This window comes from Chelonoidis abingdonii, chromosome 3 (genome assembly GCF_003597395.2).
Source record: "Chelonoidis abingdonii isolate Lonesome George chromosome 3, CheloAbing_2.0, whole genome shotgun sequence".
In the NCBI taxonomy this organism is placed as follows: domain Eukaryota; kingdom Metazoa; phylum Chordata; order Testudines; family Testudinidae; genus Chelonoidis; species Chelonoidis abingdonii.
Genome location: NC_133771.1, coordinates 173,103,903 through 173,121,608, shown reverse-complemented (window position 1 = coordinate 173,121,608; position 17,706 = coordinate 173,103,903). Strand labels below are relative to the sequence as shown.

General features: G+C 40.2%; 1 protein-coding gene across 1 annotated transcript in view; it reads right to left on the bottom strand.

The window, feature by feature from the left end:
* IARS2 (isoleucyl-tRNA synthetase 2, mitochondrial) overlaps nt 1-17,706 on the bottom strand; it is a 66,597-nt gene that overhangs the window by 9,726 nt on the left and 39,165 nt on the right. The window contains 3 exon segments of the mRNA XM_032801388.2: nt 1,209-1,317; nt 11,987-12,080; nt 12,813-12,915. Of these exon segments, the coding sequence (XP_032657279.1) occupies nt 1,209-1,317; nt 11,987-12,080; nt 12,813-12,915 (306 nt within the window).

Below are 17,706 nucleotides of genomic sequence, written 5' to 3'. Positions count from 1 at the left end.
ACCCGAACTACCATAAAAGAAAATCAACCTTCTGCTGGTGGCATCTGACTCAGATGATGAAAATGAACAAGTGTTGGTCCCTGCTGCTTTGGATTGTCATCGAGCGTGGACATATGTCCTCTGAAATGGTGGTCGAAGCACGAAGGGGCACACAAATGTTTAGACTATCTAGCATGTAAATATCTTGCAACACTGGCTACAACAGTGCCATGCGAACACTTGTTCTCACTTTCAGATGATATTGTAAATTAGAAGCAGGCAGCATTAACTCCTGTAAATGTAAACAAACTTGTCTGTCTTGGCGATTGGCTGAACAAAAAGCAGGACTGAATGGACTTGTAGGCTCTAAAGATTTACATTGTTTTATTTCTGAGTGCAGTTATGTAACAAAAAAATTCTACATTTTGTAAATTGCACTTTCACAATAAAGAGATTGCACTACAGTATTTATATGAGGTGAACTGAGAAATACTATTTCTTTTATCTTTTTTTACAGTCCAAATATTTGTAATAAAAAATTAACAAAGTGAGCATTGTACACTTTGTATTCTGCATTGTAAATGAAATCAATATATTTGAAAATGTAGAAAACGTACAAAAAATTTATAATGAACGTTATTCTATTACTGTTTAACTGTGTGATTAAAACTGCAATTAATTGTGATTAATTTTTGTAATCGTTTGACAGCCCTAATTTTTATCCTTAGGTAACAGCTTTGCCACTCATGTTAAGTTCAAAGTTCAAAAACACAGGGACACACTACTTAGTCACCATCCCCTGCTGTTCAATTTACAGTCAGTGTGAGCTTCCATAATATGTCCCATATTAAGGCAAGCCACTGATCTTGGCAGTGTAAGGGCGTGGCAAGAATGGGTGATGCCAAGGATAACTGGTAACACCTGAACACACAATGAGGTATAACCTGAGTGAATGAGATAGATTAACACAGTAAGCTGTTGGAATAATGAAGGAAAGCATCCATTTAAACTCAGAGTGAGGAAAACAAGTTCAACAGAAGATAAATGTACTGTGATATAAACCTTTGAGGAAACCTTTAGAATAAAGTGTATGGATGTCACCTGAAGATTCAGTAAAGGCTTTCTTTAGGTTTTGTGGGGAAAGGGTTCTTCATATTCTCCATTCAAATTACCATTTTCCCATTATATAAAAGCTCAATAAATGGCCATGTTACAGACCAAGCACTTACTTATAAGGTGCTTTTTTTCTTGTTGCCACGCTAGTTAAGAGAGAGGACTGAAACCAGCCTCCCAATTGGTCTTTTCCTTCCAAGTATAAATCTGCCCTTTGATCTGCACCTTAAAACAAAAATACGTCAACTGATTTAAAAAAAAAAAAAAGTCAGTTTATATTACATTTCTAATACCTGTAGTAGGTTCATAGTAAAATGAAGTAAACAGAAGAAATATTAACAAATCTGTAAACAGTTATAGAACACTATGTTTTTGTTCTGTGAACCAAGCACTAGTTTATTTACTACTGTAAAGAAGTACACAATGAATTGTTGAAAACAATAGCAAGCTAATTATCCCCATCTACTCAAGCAGTTAATGGACAAAATAACAGGTGGTCATTAAATGCTGAGAATCGTTAAACGCTGAGAATTTATAGGCAACAAACAAGCTTAGCTTAGAGCCCCACATGGGCCTCTAACAAAATAATACTGAATTATGAAAATACAGGCTATTATATATTGCCTATGTTGCACTTGGTAAATTTCATATCAGGCTCTGCAAGTTTCAATATAAACAACGAACAAACTGATTCATCGCTTGGTACGCAACTGTGCTGCCAACAGTACAAGTCGTGGGAATCCAAAAGTCTGAAGTTATACGGGTACTCAAAAGGGAGGGAGGTGGAAATTGGTGGTTATTCCATAGGCTCACAGTAGGAAATTTTTCCTGATTTTTAGCCAAAATCTTCCTTTAATCAGTTTCATTCAATAGCTCCTTTTATCCTCCCCCTGGAACCACCCGAGACTATTCCCTCTTTCTCCCTGGTGTTTACAGCCTTTATCTATTTGTTTAGCTTAATGGAAGTTTCGATATTCAGATCCATCCTGTAATAAAAAACAGTTCAACATTACAAAGGCCAAGGACATTCAGCCACTGCTAACTAACGTGTGCGGGTGAAGGTTATGTTTTTTTATCACATTAATTTATTCCTTCAAGTAAATCATAAAGATCTAGTTAGAATGCACAATAAAATTATTAATCTTTGCAACAAGAGACTGCAAAATACATGTAAAGACAAAATAAGCACAGTAATAATTGTAGTGAGTAAGCAGGCCATAAAAAGGATGCAGTTACAAAGCAAGAATAGCAATAACTTCGGCATCTATTACTGATTTACCGTATATAGAGTATTTTTCTCTGGCAAGTCAACTCCTAGAAAATTTCAATTCTTGCAATGTAGGGCAAGAAATTTTCTTTTAGTAAGGGGACTCAAATCTAGATGACTGAAGAACCTAAACAAACGGTCTACAAATATCCACCAAATTAATCCATTAGTGTTGGTCTTTGTTGTCTGGAAGAAAGTAGATATAATGGTATGCCTGCAAGGACAGCATGCCCTGGTGAATATACTTTGCATTTTTTATGAATTCTTGAATATTATGTGCCTGTAGAAGTAGCAATACTCTGAGCCTATATTTCACATTAAATTAAATAATTTATAATCTATTGTCCAAATCTATTGGGTAGTTCTCATCTCAATTGTAATGAAAAAACAGCAAAGTTGTAGGTGACTTTGTGTCAACTTTAATTAGAACAGAGTGTACATTTCTTAGCTATGTGCAAAATTATGTGACAGTCCTGAAGAGTTTTCAGTTGTTTTTTAAATCAATCAACTATAGGGCACAGGTCCATTAAAGCGTGTATTACAGTTTATGATCCCTTTTGATAGGGATTTCAAGATTCTATATCTTTGATCTTATAGACTTTAGCCTCTAGATTAAAATGTATTCTACTTTAATGCCAACGACAATTAGCCAAGTTTTAGTTTAAATCTTCTGGTCAGCACAAAAAGTTAAAAAGCACAGATAGGCATGCTGTAAAATAATCACATTCATTCAGTTAAACATTAACAAGGGAGATAGAAAAAGAATTATGGTGCTGAAAGTTAAATTCTTCTCTTGCACTGGGGGTTAAGATTTGATCCAAAGCCTACGGAAGTCAATGAGAACCTTTTCCATTGAGTTCATCAGGCCCTCTTCCATGATACCACAAAAATGCAGGTGCTTAAGTAGTGCCACTGAATTTAACGAGTTTAAATTATTCATTCACTTAATCTGAAACACAGGTGCAAAGAGTCATGCTATTTTCAGAGGCAAAAATTCTCAGAATTAAACATGAGCAAGTAGGTTAGCTATCTTTGCAGACATATCACTACTCCCCATTTTCGCTACTCATTCGGATTAAATATAAGTCTGTGCATAGGAAACAGGACCTTAGGACGTAAATGGACTAAGTTTTGACACAAAAACATGTCCATTCTACAGTTAAAATGTCAGAGATGCCAAGTCGTTTTTCAATGCTATGATATTAGTAGAGATTTATATATGCCTGGAAAAATGTTCTCACATTAGATTTATAAAAATGGACTGTTAATTCAAGGACTGATGCAGATGCTTGGTCAGGAATACCAAAAGAAACCTGATGATCAAATGGCTAACAAACTGAATGAGATCTTGTAATACAACGCAGCAGCAGAAAAAGGCAAAGTCGTTCCCCAGTACATGCGCAGAAGCATCACATCCCAAACCAAGAGGACAACAGTTCTGATCTGACATTGATTGAATTTCATCCAAGATATCACAACATTTTGGGCATATTTTACAAGATGTAGATTTTTTTGGTTACTCTTCTCTGTCTTGAATGTATAGGAATTAAATGGTGAGGAAAGATTAAGTCAAACTAGATCTTTATATCTTAACTAAATGACTTCCTAAACATGTGTCTGAAACATGTCAAGTCATGTACTACAAGTTCAGCATCTGAAAGATGAAACTCCCAAACTGGAGACTAATTAGTCAGGGCAACTCAAAGGGGTATGACTAAGGAATAAAATGGATGAACCTGGGGGAAAATATTATGCTATGAGACCCTCGGGTGGGGGTAAACCAAACAAAAAACCCAGTGAAGTCTATTCAAGCCAAATAGAGCTAGACTGGGCAAAACTCTCACCCAGTTGTACCTTGTAGTCCTGCAATAACAGTGGGGATGGACAACATGATAATACATCTTTTCCTACTCTAACGTCTACGACGTAAATTGAACCAAATCTGTCACTTCTAATGTGGTAGTTTACAAATTTAAACAGTCAGGAAAACACAGGCTTAACGTTGCTGAATGCACTACAGGAAGGTACTCGGATACTATGGTGATGAGCACGATATACACAGCACAGAACAAACTGTACCAAAGCAAAGCCATTTCCATTACAATTCATGCATGAATTAACTTGCACAGAATGCACAAGCCACCCTCTTCATTGTTCCCACCCAAATGGTTGTAGTAAATATGCGGAGAGGCCTTAAACAAAACCCTGTAGACAGAGAAAAAATGGCTTTAAGCCCTTTCCCAATAAGCAACAAATAAATGAACTATAACTATTTTTATTTCAATTTATTTTACAGCACCTACCCAAAAGCCATCACTGAATGCTAATCTATATATTATTTGTAATAACAATATTATTTATCCAGTACAGAGTTTGGTAGCTGGTTTTAGGAGAAACTGTCTCTCTTCCCTGAAATCTGTGTTACGGTTGTTGTCAGCTGAGATATTTCAGCTAATAGCCTCCTTAAATAGAAATAAGGCAACTGATAAGGTGCTTTCCATCAAGGGATCCTCTGATTTGGAATCTACTGCTCTTAACCTGTCTGCTACAGGTGTTAAATCTTTTTTTTCCCCTCACGCACACTGCAGAGGATCAGATGCAGTATGTCAATGTGGTGAGCAGTTTAGTACTTATTTCTGTTGGAGGATTTTTATTTTTAGTGACTGTAAACCAGAGAGCCAGACCAGCCTCTTGAGGGTGAAATAATGAATTCTTTTATTGCTGTAAATAAAGTATCACTTTCCCATCCCTTAATTCCAGAAGGGAACAAATAGCACTTATTGGTTATAAGTGGCACAATTTATAAATTCTGCATGGGTCTGATGCAAATGGCCAAGATTGGAAACGTAGGGGGAGCCACCTTTGAAAAGCTAGTATACCTGTGCAGCTTGCTAGGGACTCCAGTTACTGAACAATTCTTTAAATACATTTAAAAACCTAAGGCTGCAAGACCTTTTTTTTCAAAACTTGATGTATCTCACTTCATCAAAGAACCATCATACAGATCACATACATGTTGAATTTAAAATCTGAATATGCGCATATCAGGTGGAACACCATTCTTTGCTCAGAAACCGCTAATCCAATCGTATTAGAAGTGCAGTGGAAAGTCTTGTGTAAAGAATGAACCCCAAACCTACCCACCATCTCTACCAAAACCAGCTGTTTAACTGGGACAATACAAACTGCGAGAACCTTTGTGAGAATTGTTGAGGTCGCTGAACTTTTGCAGGAAAAATAAACAGTACTTTTACATATATATGGCACACTATCTTTTGTAAACCAGTATGCCGTCATGAATTTGGCTACAGGAGGCTCCGCTCGCTGCTGTGATATTTCTGAAAAACAAAAAGGTTGCTCAAGAAATATCTTGGAAAAGAGGATCTCCATGCATTACCTTTCACAGTACAATTGCTTTGTGTAGAAACATGGAAAATTAGTTACTGTTTCTGAAAGTGAAACCACATAAATGTAAATATTTATATTGTACTTTATAATATTCTAGATAAAGTTGTTTAATTTCTCCACTGCTGAAGGCCTTGTCCATAAAGACAGATGTTCCTTGCAATACATTAAACCATCCTTTACATTGATTCAATATTTTCTCTTTTTTTTTTGGCAACATGTTTAGTGGCCGCAGAAGTCTCAAGCCTCAAATGATAACACATGCAACAAAAGAGTAGTGTATTTTTAAATTTTAAAACTTGGTTTTCTTCCCTTATGTACAGAACAATTATAACTAGTGCACATTACAACTGCTCCTTTCCTTTGACTTCAGTGACTTACTCATAAGTTTAAATTTATGGACATGCTTAAGTACCTTGCTGAACTAGGCCCATGAAATTAACTGTTTTAAAAGGCAGATTTAAGTTTCTTCTTGCTTCAAGATGACTTTTACATTACCTATTCTTGACCAGCCATGCTATTCTCTTTTGTCTTCATAGAGAGGTGGTATGCTACTGTATAACCAAGGTTGCAACTGAGTTTCCATTATTATAAGCTTTATGTTACTCATACAACAAAATCCATAAAAAAAATGTTAGCCTTCAAGTTGGTTGGTTAGGGGCGAAGATAAAATTTTTCTATCAAATGAAGAGAACTGGGCAGAGATCCTGAATTACAACACCCTAAATTAGAGGGGTTCAGAATTCAAATAATATTTAATTTAAGCTATTATCTAGCCAAGAAAAATGAATACCTCCCCCGCTACACACACATGGGGAGTAAGTAGAGAAATGGAGGTTGCTCACCTGTAACTGGAAATTCTTTGAGATATGTGGTCCCTATCTGTATTCCACACGTGGGTAAAGGTGCATCATGTGCCTGATATTGGAGATTTCTAACAGTAGTGTGCCTTGGTCCACAAACCACGTTACTGCTCTCCTCGTGCTCCAGAACCAAGGGTATAAAAGGTAGTGCAGACCAACATCTCTTCAATTCCTCTTACCATGAATCAAGTAAGATGTGAAGCAGTGGGGAAAGAGAGTGGGTAGTGGAATATAGACAGGGACCACACATCTCAAAGAACTTCCACTTACAAGTGAGTACCCTTCATTTGCCTTCAAGTGAAGGTTACTGTATGTATTCTCCACATACAGGTGATTGGTAAGCAGTATTCACACAAGAAGAAGTCTGAGGATGCAGTTGGTATGAATGTCTGTAATACAGCTGTCCCCAGAGCTGCATTTGCAGAAGAGGCCTGGACTAGGACATAATACTTCGTGAAGATGTGAATGGAGCTCTGATGGCTACCTGATGAAGTCCAGTATAGGTCTTTTTCAAAGAGATGGTGTTGAGGTTACCTGTGTTCTTGCAGATTCCTCCTTCCATCTGGGGGAGGAATACGTGCCAACTGATAATAGAGAATGATGCATCCAGAGATCCCCTTAGAGACTCTCTGGGCAGATAACGCTTGTTTACATGATCGCTCTGCTATAGTAACAAACAGTCTCTGTTATTTCCTAATGGGGTTTGTTTTTTGCAGATAAAAGGCCAGGGCCTATCTGATGTCAAGGAAGTGCAATCTCTTTTCTCTGCTGGAAGCATAATGTTTTGGGAAGAATACGTCTAAGTGAAAAGGTTCGTTCACGTAAAACTCTGAAATTACCTTGGGGATGAATTCTGGGTAGAGGTAAAGAGAGAATTTTTCCTCTATGAAATATTGTATACAGTGGGTCAGCCTAAGTGCTCCCAGTTTGCTCACCCATCTGACATGAAGACAACCAAGAAGGCAACCTCCATGGAAAGGTGTGACATGGAACATGGGGCCATCAGTTCAAAGCATGGTCTGGTGAGAAGAGAGAGTACCAGATTGAGGTCCTATTGCCATGTGGGTTCTGCTACTGATGGAAAGGCCCTAATGAGACTTTTCAGGCAACAAACAGTAGCTGGGTGAATGAAGATCATGGGCTTCAAACTAACAGGAAGTCCAGATGACCCGAGGGACAGGAGATAGTCTTAAATAACAGGAATCTCTGCTGATTCTGGTGATTTTCTGGTGGAGACTTCTACTGTGATTGGGGATAGTGAGGATGGCCTTTGAACATGAATATTCTAGGTCTGACGCCCATCTAAATACCAGGGCATGAGATGAAGAAGGCCTGGGTTGGGACATCTGATCCTACCATTCTCCTAAGTTAACAGATTTGGAGAGAGAGGGATACTGATGGGATGACATTCATAGGAAATCCAGAAACCAAAAACTGTCCTCGCCACTTGGATGCAATGAGGATGACCTTAGTCCTGTCGTGGCATATTTTCTGCAGAGGTAGCAGGGGGATCGGTGGGATTGAATGAGTAGAAGGAATGCATTGTGATAGACAGACTGCTCTTTGTTTTATTAAGTTTGTATGTTTCCTGGCCTCCCCGAGGAGTCAAAATGCCCTGTGCAGCATGACTGTCCATGTGGGTTCCTCTTTATATGAGGGATGCATCCATGATAATGGTCACATCAGGTATGGGTATAAGGAAAGCAACTCTCCCATGCACTTGTCCTGGGTTCATCCAGCAAAACAAGAGAAACTGTTACCTTGGCTGGAACTGTTATCCTTGTATTCATGTCACGTCTGTCTGGTGAGTAAATAGACTGGACCGAAGCCTGCAAGCAACGCAGTTGGAGCCTGGAAAATGGTGTTATGTAAGTAAATAAGGCCACGTAGCGCAGCCAGGAAAGATAGACCTTGAGTGTGGCCTGAGGGTAACTTGTCTTATCAAGTTGTTCATGGCTTGGAATCTTTCCACAAGGAATAGGCCCTTGCTGCAGTCAATTCTAGGGTCACTCCTATAAAATTTATGGTCTTTATGGGAGTCCAAGTGGCCTTTTCTTTGTTGATGCAGATTCCCAAGGAATACAGCAGACAGGGTAGGAACAGGGTTGCTGACCGGACCTCCTTGCTGGATCTGCCCATCAGGAGCCAGTTGTCCAGCTGTGAGGACTCTAGACATTGTAGCTAGTTCAAATTGGAGCACTCTGAATTGGTAGTGCTCTTGTACTATCAGGAATCTGAGGAACCTTCTGTGGGTGAATGTCCATGTGAAAGTAAGCATAGCAGCACAGGACTGCAAGGGACCTTAGGGTGACCAGATGTCCCGATTTTATAGGGACAGTCCCAGTTTTTGGGTCTTTTTCTTATATAGGCTCTTATTACCTCCCACCCCCTCTCCTGATTTTTCACATTTGCTGTCTAGTCACCCTAAGGGACCTTTAGAGTTCTTCTAGTCCAGTCCCCTGCTCTCAAGGCAAAACCAAGTATTATCTACATCATCCCAAACAGGTGTTTTGTCTAATCTGCTCTTAAAAACCTCCAATGACAGAGATTCCACAATCTCTCTTGGAAATTTATTCCAGTGCTTAACTACCCTGACAGTTAAGAATTTTTTCCAAATGTCCAACCTCAACTGCCCTTGCTGCAATTTAAGCCCATTGCTTCTTGTCCTATCCTCAGAGGTTAAAGAGAACAATTTTTCTTCCATGTCAAGAGATGCAAACCATATGCCCTCCTCCAGAGAAGGCACTGATGTGCCAATGTGACCATGAGAAATTTTGATTTTCAAACAAAGAGAACTGAAATGTACTCAATTTACTGAACTCACTTCAAAGACAGTGCACAGAACCAAAGATTAGCTGATGAATTTTTAAAAAGGTTATTAAGATTTTTAAATAGGAGTGCTAGAACACATCAGTTTTAACAGGATGGAAACAGATTGTCAGAAAATCGCTGGAGAGCTATGCTTTTTTAAAAAAATAAAAAAGTTAGTTCACTAGCCACACTGTATGTAGAAAGATAGCTCAAACCATAAACTGCTCCCTCTAGAGGGAGTGAGGGATGTAACTAAAAAAAGGAGACTTTTTTCATCAAAACTGAAATTGATTTACACACAGCTGTGTGATCAAGTAACATTAAGAAGTGATGTTCAGTACAACTAGAAAGTCCTTCTGAACACTTATGGTTGACTCTAGTTTGAGAACAGAAAGCAGAAAATTTATGTTAATTTACTAGATTTACCTATTCAACCGAAAAATTCCACCCTGCTCTGCCAAATCCTCTGCTAGCTCCTCCCCATCGCACTCCCGTCCCCACCTCCAACCTTTCGAGATATTCAAGGCAGAGCCCGTCTTCTGGTTTTGGAGGTTTCCACCCCATTTTGGATACTACCCAAACTTCAGATCTAAGCTCATGAAATTATAGCACCTGTGTGAAGGGACAAAATGATAGTGAGGCGACAGCGCACCACATTTAGTATTAGCATCATGAATGCATGAAACACACTAAATCAACAGTCTGTGGGGCACATTTCTATACTGCACCCATAAGAGAGCAAACGTAGGGCTAGCTTCTCTAGAATGCTGAGTTAAGATAGTTCAGCTACCTTTACAGTGAGCTTCCTGACTTTTAAATTGTGGTACTTTTACTGACTGCTATGTCCCTGGAAGTTAAACACCCTTAAGTTACCAATATATACTCAACTTTACAGTTTTTTGTCTGGGATAGTAGAAAAAGATGTCACACAGTGTCCACCATATTTGGGGTAATGTTCCAATATATGCATGGCCACTATAGCCTTCCCATTTCTTTTGATAAACATGAATAAAATTATGATATGGTCCAGCTAATGCTACTATGAGGACTATCAGTGCAAGAAAATTAAAAAAATCAAAACAAAGCATCCTGTAGATAATTTTATAGAACATACTGCAGTAACAATTGTGCCTTTAATTTATGGTCGTTCTTCAAGGATGTCTTTAGGGGTTTAGGAATGGAAATAGCTCTGGTACAGTCACTTTTTACAAATCAACTAGTTTAAAAATATGAACTTTAATGTATACAAGTGTCCTTTAGAAAATACACTGTTTGCTGATACCGTTGCCTTACTGCGTTGCTAGGAAATAAAATCTCTAATGCCAACATGTTTTACAATTCAACAAGATTGCTATCATACAATTGTATACTCCTGGTTTAAAGTTCAACAAACTTGATGTACTGCACCAGCTTCTTACCCAGAAATGGCACCTGACTTTGGAGTCTCCTCTGGATACATGAAGTACTTCTAAAATTTGAAAAAAATATCGCTCCTTTGTTTTCTTGAGGTTGCTTACATGTACAACTCAATTGTAACTGTACTGTATTATATTCCAATCATGGAATCTCAGTCACTAAACATCGCAGCTTTTGTAATGTCAAAAAGTAACTTATTAAAAAACCCCAATGACTGGTCCACTCCAGTTGTTCTCAAACTAAGACTGCCGCTTGTTCAGGGAAAGCCCTTGGCGGGCTGGGCCAGTTTGTTTACCTGCCACATCCACAGGTTCGGCCGATCGCGGCTTCCACTGGCCACGGTTCACCGCTCCAGGCCAATGGGGGCTGCAGGAAGTGGTGCAGGCCGAGGGAAGTCCTGCCTGCCCTTCTCGCAGCCCCCATTGGCCTGGAGCAGTGAAACACGGCCATTGGGAGCCACGATCGGCCAAACCTGCGGACATGATAGGTAAAAAACCAGCTCAGTCCACCAGGGGCTTTCCCTGAACAAGCAGCGGCCCTAGTTTGAGATCCACTGGTCTACTCAACAGTAAATGTTTGCACTAGGAGACGCAGTACAAAGTCACAGCACAGTAAATTGCACTTGCTACACAAAATGATCAGAAGTGACAACTTCTGCATCGATATACATTATTATAAGTGTGTAATTACGACTAACATTTTCAGTGGTAATTCTAGTCTCAGTTTATTTTGAATTAATGCATTTTAAAGTTTGTGCTAATGTGTACTGACTTTGTCTTTCAGAGTTATATAGAACTGAGATCTGCACATTAGCACTGAACTGCTTTCATAACAGGAACAGGCAATTTTAAATCTGTGCTTCTTTAGTTCTTATTTTAAAAATTTGTATGGTACTTCACATGCCAGAATTATCAAGCGTAACTCATTGAAAAATATGAACTTTTACAGTATCGAAAATGAATTTGCAAACATCAGATCCTGTTCTTAAAAAGCTTTACAACCAACGACATCATCCCAAATGTGCCACTGACCAACTCAACTCCACTGACTTCAGCAGTTTTGTGCATGACAGCAGTGCATCCGGCCCAACAAGGATTTCAAAAGAATATTCAACACATATCAAACTCCATACCTTCCAAAACATGAGCCCAGGAAGTTCCACTATCAAACCAGATATCCAGGACATCTTGTCCCTGTACATAATCCAGTACATCATGGCTATCAACCTAATGAAGTAACAGTTAAATTGTGTTAACAAGAGTAAATAGAACATCCTATATCTTTAACTGGAAGAAGGTGAGTGTCCCCGAAGTAGAAATAACCACAGCAGAATTTGGTTTTGGTCCACCAGTTTTGAAGATGATGTCAGGAAGCATGCACTCTGTGCAAGAGGTTATTTTACAAAATTAGATATGATAGTGAATTTTCAGAAGACTAATGACCCTCTCTCTCCCCCTACAAAAAGTCAGAAGCTAACGTGAACTTCATACTGGACACATACTTTATATGTGCACAGTGGCTGAAGAATTCGGCCATGAAAGCAACACAAACAGCAGCAAGTACTACAAACAAACATCAGAAAAACTAGCTCTAGTCAGTAGAAACATTTTGAGTCCAACTGTGGCCTCAGTTACCTGCTGAGAGTGCCTAGTGGAAATGGATCCTAAATTTCTGGCACCAATCTGACATACAGCACTGAGATATAGCACAGTACAATACACTATCTGGATGTGCTCTCATTTGAGACCTTATAACAAATAAAAAAATCTTAAGGATCACAGAACTATCTGAGGGTTTAATATTACTGCCCATCATTGTAGTCCTCAAGTGCCTTCAATATGAAATTAATAGCATTAGCTATATTGCACTTACTGTATTAGGAGAGACCTAGGTTGCCCCCCCCACACACACACAAACACACCCATTTCCACCCCCTACATTTACAATCAGAAAGTTACCTTTGCTGCAATCTTTCTTGGTAGAAGCTGTTCAACAGGAAGAGTCCACCATGCATCACTTCCATGCTGCTCCACTATTTTAATAACATTCTCTATGATTTCACTGTGTAAGAAGGAAACATTTTAGTATAGTTAAATCAAGGAACTACTATAGATTCCTTAAAGTAGCTGAGACCCAAAGTAATGATGCAGATTGAGATACAAACCAAACCAACTAAAGCAGAAGTTTTCAAGCCTGGTCCATGAACCACCAGTAATCTGCAGAGCCTTTTCAAGTGGTCTACATGATGCAATATGTTGAGAAACATGCAGTGAAGGATTGGTGGATTGGGATGAGCGGAGGTTCTCTCTCTTAATGATGTTGCCTGAAGAACCATTGAACTAAACAATGTCTTGTATTCTACCCTTATAGACTCTTGAAGAATTATGAACTGCAGACTCACTGAGATTGTGGTTAGTGCATCAGATCTGGTCTGTCTGAGCTCCTCCCTCCCCCACTCCTTCCCATTATGCTGTTGCAGTAGTCTTGATTTTTTTCCCACTGAATTAGCTGATCTCAATTTGCGGCCAGCACATCCCTCAACCCACGCCCCCATTGGCCTTGAGCGATGAACTGCGGCCAGTGAGAGTCACGATCGGCCGAACCTGTGGATGGAGCAGGTAAACAAACTGACCAGCCAGGGTGCTTACCCTGGCGGGCCGTGTGCCAAAGGTTGCCAATCCCTATTCTAATATATTGTAGTTTTGTTTACCTGGAGTGTCTGCAGGCATGGAGCCCCTCAGCTCGCTGTGGCTGTGGTTTGCCATTCCCAGCTAATGGGAGCTGCGGGAAGTGGCATTCGCAGCCAATGGGAGCTGCTGGAAGTGGCGTCACTTCCTGCAGCTCCCAGTGGCTGGGAATGGCGAACCACGGCCACAGCGAACTGAGGGGCTCCATGCCTGCAGACGTTCCAAGTCAACAAAATGTCCCAACCCGCCAGCGGCTTACTCTGACGGGCCAGGAGCCAAAGTTTTCCAAACCCTGAAATATAGGGTCAGCTTATGAAAGAGCCATACAGTTTTTGCTATTTTTACCTATTCATTTGGGGGCAGGGGGTGGGCTTATAAACAAATGGGCTAATGAATGAGTGTATATGGTAGTTTACAAAGATGAATGTTCTAAAAAGGAAAAATCTTTTACAAGCATATTGTTTTAAATAATCAAACATCTGTTGCTCACAGGCTAGGAATTAAAAAGATCCCATCCTTCCCCACACGATTCTATTTTATATCCAATTTCTAAAATAACACTAACATGTACTGTTTATTTTAATAAACCACAAAGTCATTTCAGCCTATGGAACGATTTCACACATACAGCAGCATGTCATGCTCCTGCTGGCATTTTAATAAAGATTTAATTCTTCTATTTTTTGCCTACCAAGTTAAGTTTAAAGCTTTCCGTGAAATTCTACTGAAGTTAATGGGAGTTTTGTCATTGACATCAGGGAGCCAGGTTTTCACCTTTTGCATTTTTCCTGCAACTCGTAAGATAATCTCTTGCACCCTAAGCACACAACTAAATGGGAGTCTGGAACTCCTAAATTCTACTGCCAATTTCACCACTGACTTTTTATGGCCTTGGGAGAGTCATTTAACCTCTTCGTTTCAGTTTCTCAATTTTCTACACAACTTGGGCCTTGTCCACACTAGGGTTTTTTCCTAAAATTGTCCACAGTTAGCAACTGCAGGTACTTGGGTGTAGCCAAGATGCTGGCAGATGCCAGCACTTCAACTTGTGCATTATGACACTGGGCCAGAAAGGGTTAAGCAACTAGCAAGCTAAATGACCCAAATTAAACCTTTAAAGACATATTAGAAAAGTATATAAATGGTCATTAGCTATTTATAAGGAATGACCCTAACATAGCCATGTTAGATAGACTAGAGCTTTGAAATGTAAACCTGTTTTGTTAGAGAACTGGAAGAAGATAGTGATTGTATTGGTCTGTTTACATCTATAACTTGTTAGAGGTTAACAGTATAACCGAACGATTCCTGTCTGTTACAAATTCTATTGATTCAGCAATCAAAAGGAGATATTCACATTAAATTGGGTGTAATGATATCATTGTCTATATTTCTCATCGAAGTTTGTAGTAAACTGTCTATGAACTGCTCAGTTACCTACGCTGACAAAAGCACCTAATTACCTGTGTATATATAGGAAATAGGAAGTTTTACTTCAAAGCCATTATTCTTCATCTAAGGAACACCTGCTGTCAAGAGGCTACCAATAGCCTGCCAGAGATCTACAGAACTCTAGGCCCCTATCCTGTATTTCAGATCTGCTTACGCTTGGTCAGGGGAAGCTTGAGTCACAGGACTGAGGTCTTCAGCTTCACTCTGGATCACCCTGCTAATTCCCATGGAAGAACCTGAACAAACTCGCTAAACGGACTGCCTATTTTGGATTATAACCTGATGAACTGATTCTAGAATAAACTTTTTGCAACTCAGCAGCTCACCATATCTACCATAAAACTGACTTAAGAAATTTATTCATATCTGTATGTATACTCATCTTTTAACCAATACTCCCTCTCTTTTCTTTTTTAATAAATCTTAGTTTAGTTAATAAGAATTGGCTGTAAGTGTTTATTTGGGTAAAATGTGAAATATTCATTGACCCGGTGGATAACGTGTCCAATCCTTTAGGATTGGTAGAACTTCATATATGATAAACAAGACTTTCAGTAATCATCATATTTGACTTGGCTATCTGGGTGGCAGCCCAAGGCTGGGTTGCTTTAAGGGAACTGTGTTTTTGGCTTTGCGGTAACCAGTAAGGTATTATAAAAGCTGTTTTGTTGCTAGCTTGGTGAATCTAATTAAAATAACCACTAGTTTTGGGGACTGTCTGCCCCGTTCTTTGCAGTTTTCCCTGATTGAGCAATCTAAGTGTGGCTTCTCCAGGCAACAATGGTCAAAGTTGTGAAGACCTCTGAGCCCAGTTTAACACACCAGCAGCTACCTGGCACCCTTTCTAAGTTAGTGGAGCTAGACAAGTAACAATAGTAAGACATTTTAGGAAACTAATCCTTGTGAGAATGCATCCCAAGAAGAGTACGTTGTGAAGATATTTTGTAAGGCGATGTAAGATAAAACACTCTAAATACTTGCCAATTACCACCATCACCCATAACACTGGAGGAAACTGCATTTCTTGCACTGACTTGAAGTTCAGTGTGGAGCAATGTCAAAAACTCTGCTATATACCCAGAGGGCAATGCACCACAATACAGGACAGTGCTTGTGTGGACAGAAGACCATTCCAAACATCAAAAGGTTTTGGTCCAGAACAGAAGTAGACAAGTCAATTTTGGACTGGATTCTTCTATGTTAGGAGAGGTAGGTCTCCTCTATGCATTCCTACCCCCCCCCCCCCCCACACACACAGTAATTCCTGTTCTCCGGAAAACGAAACAACGTCAAGCTTATTCTGATTGCGCTGGCCTGGTCTGAAGAACATTGGTGCTTAGAACAACTTCAACTATGACAAAGAGTCTGTCTCTCTCTCCCTCCAATTCCTAGGCTAATGACCCAGCAGAGAGTTTGGATTTGCCATCGAGGGCTGCATTCTCACCAAGTGATGGCGTGTACTGTAAGACTTTGACAGATCTAGAACTGTCTTTTTTGAAGAAGAAAAAAAAAAGAAGTACAGGAGATTCTATTAAACTCCAAGAAGCAATAAGATCGCCTTGTTATTATAATAAATGGATAAGACTCTTTCTGTGGATAGCCAACAACTTCATCAACCCCGCTTCAGCACCTTTTCAATCCATACTGGAGCACTTCAACTTGCTTCATCTGAAATCCTTGGGACTCTCCATATAATCAGTAAGAGTACCATCTTGCAGCCACCTCAACAGGTTACAGCTTAGCTGAACAAAAGACAATATAAGCCACAGTAAAAAGGAAATATTCCTGGAAGGGCTTAGTGTGTCTACCCTCCAGTTAGAGAACCTGTGGCTACATGGGTCCTCTCTCTAGTACTTTTGTGGTAGTCTCTCTCATTAGGCCTCTCTCCTTAGGGAAGCGTAGCATCATACTTTGGATGCTCGATTTATTTAGATAGGTCTAAGGAATACAGAAAATCGTCTAGACGGTTTGTCTCTTAGGTGAAAAAGAGTAAAGCTCAGGCAATCACATCCCAATACCTTTTTCAGTGAGTTAGACTCTACTGCAGTTCATGTCAAGTGGAATTGTTCTTGAAGTCACAGAACAGAAATACTAATCAGTCTTGATTAATGGCTCTTATCAAGTTCGAAAAGTTTCAGGGGCTCTGACCAAGGAGTCTTATCCTTAGCTGGTATGGATAACTAATAACCCCAAAGAAGCCAGCAAAACTGTTTCTAGACTACCGTCTAGAGAATTGATACAGGGTTAGCTAGTGGGCCAAACTCATCCCTTATGCAACATGAGGTAACAGCACTTCAGTGGAGTAGCATCACGCAGGGCCGCCCAGAGGGGAGAGGAGCGGAGCAAGTGGGGCAATTTGCCCCAGGCCCCGGGCTCGGCAGGGGCCCCCACGAGAATGACTGAGGGTCCCTCCTCGGCCCCAACTCGACTTGACCCCACCTCCATCCCTCTCCCGGAGCCTCAGCGCATCCAGCAGTGTCCTCGGACAGCTGCAGAGTGGCTCTGGCGGGGCCCCTAAGCTCCGCCCCGCTCAGAGCCGTGTGGTAAGGAGGTGGGGCTGCGAGCTCCACACTTGCAGCCCCGCCCCCTTACCACGTGGCTCTGAGTAGGCGGAGCTCAGAGGCCCCGCAGGAGCCACACTGCAGCTGTCGAGGGACGCTGCTGGATGCGCTGAGGCTCCGGGTGAGGGGGGAGCTGGGGGTATGGGGCTGGG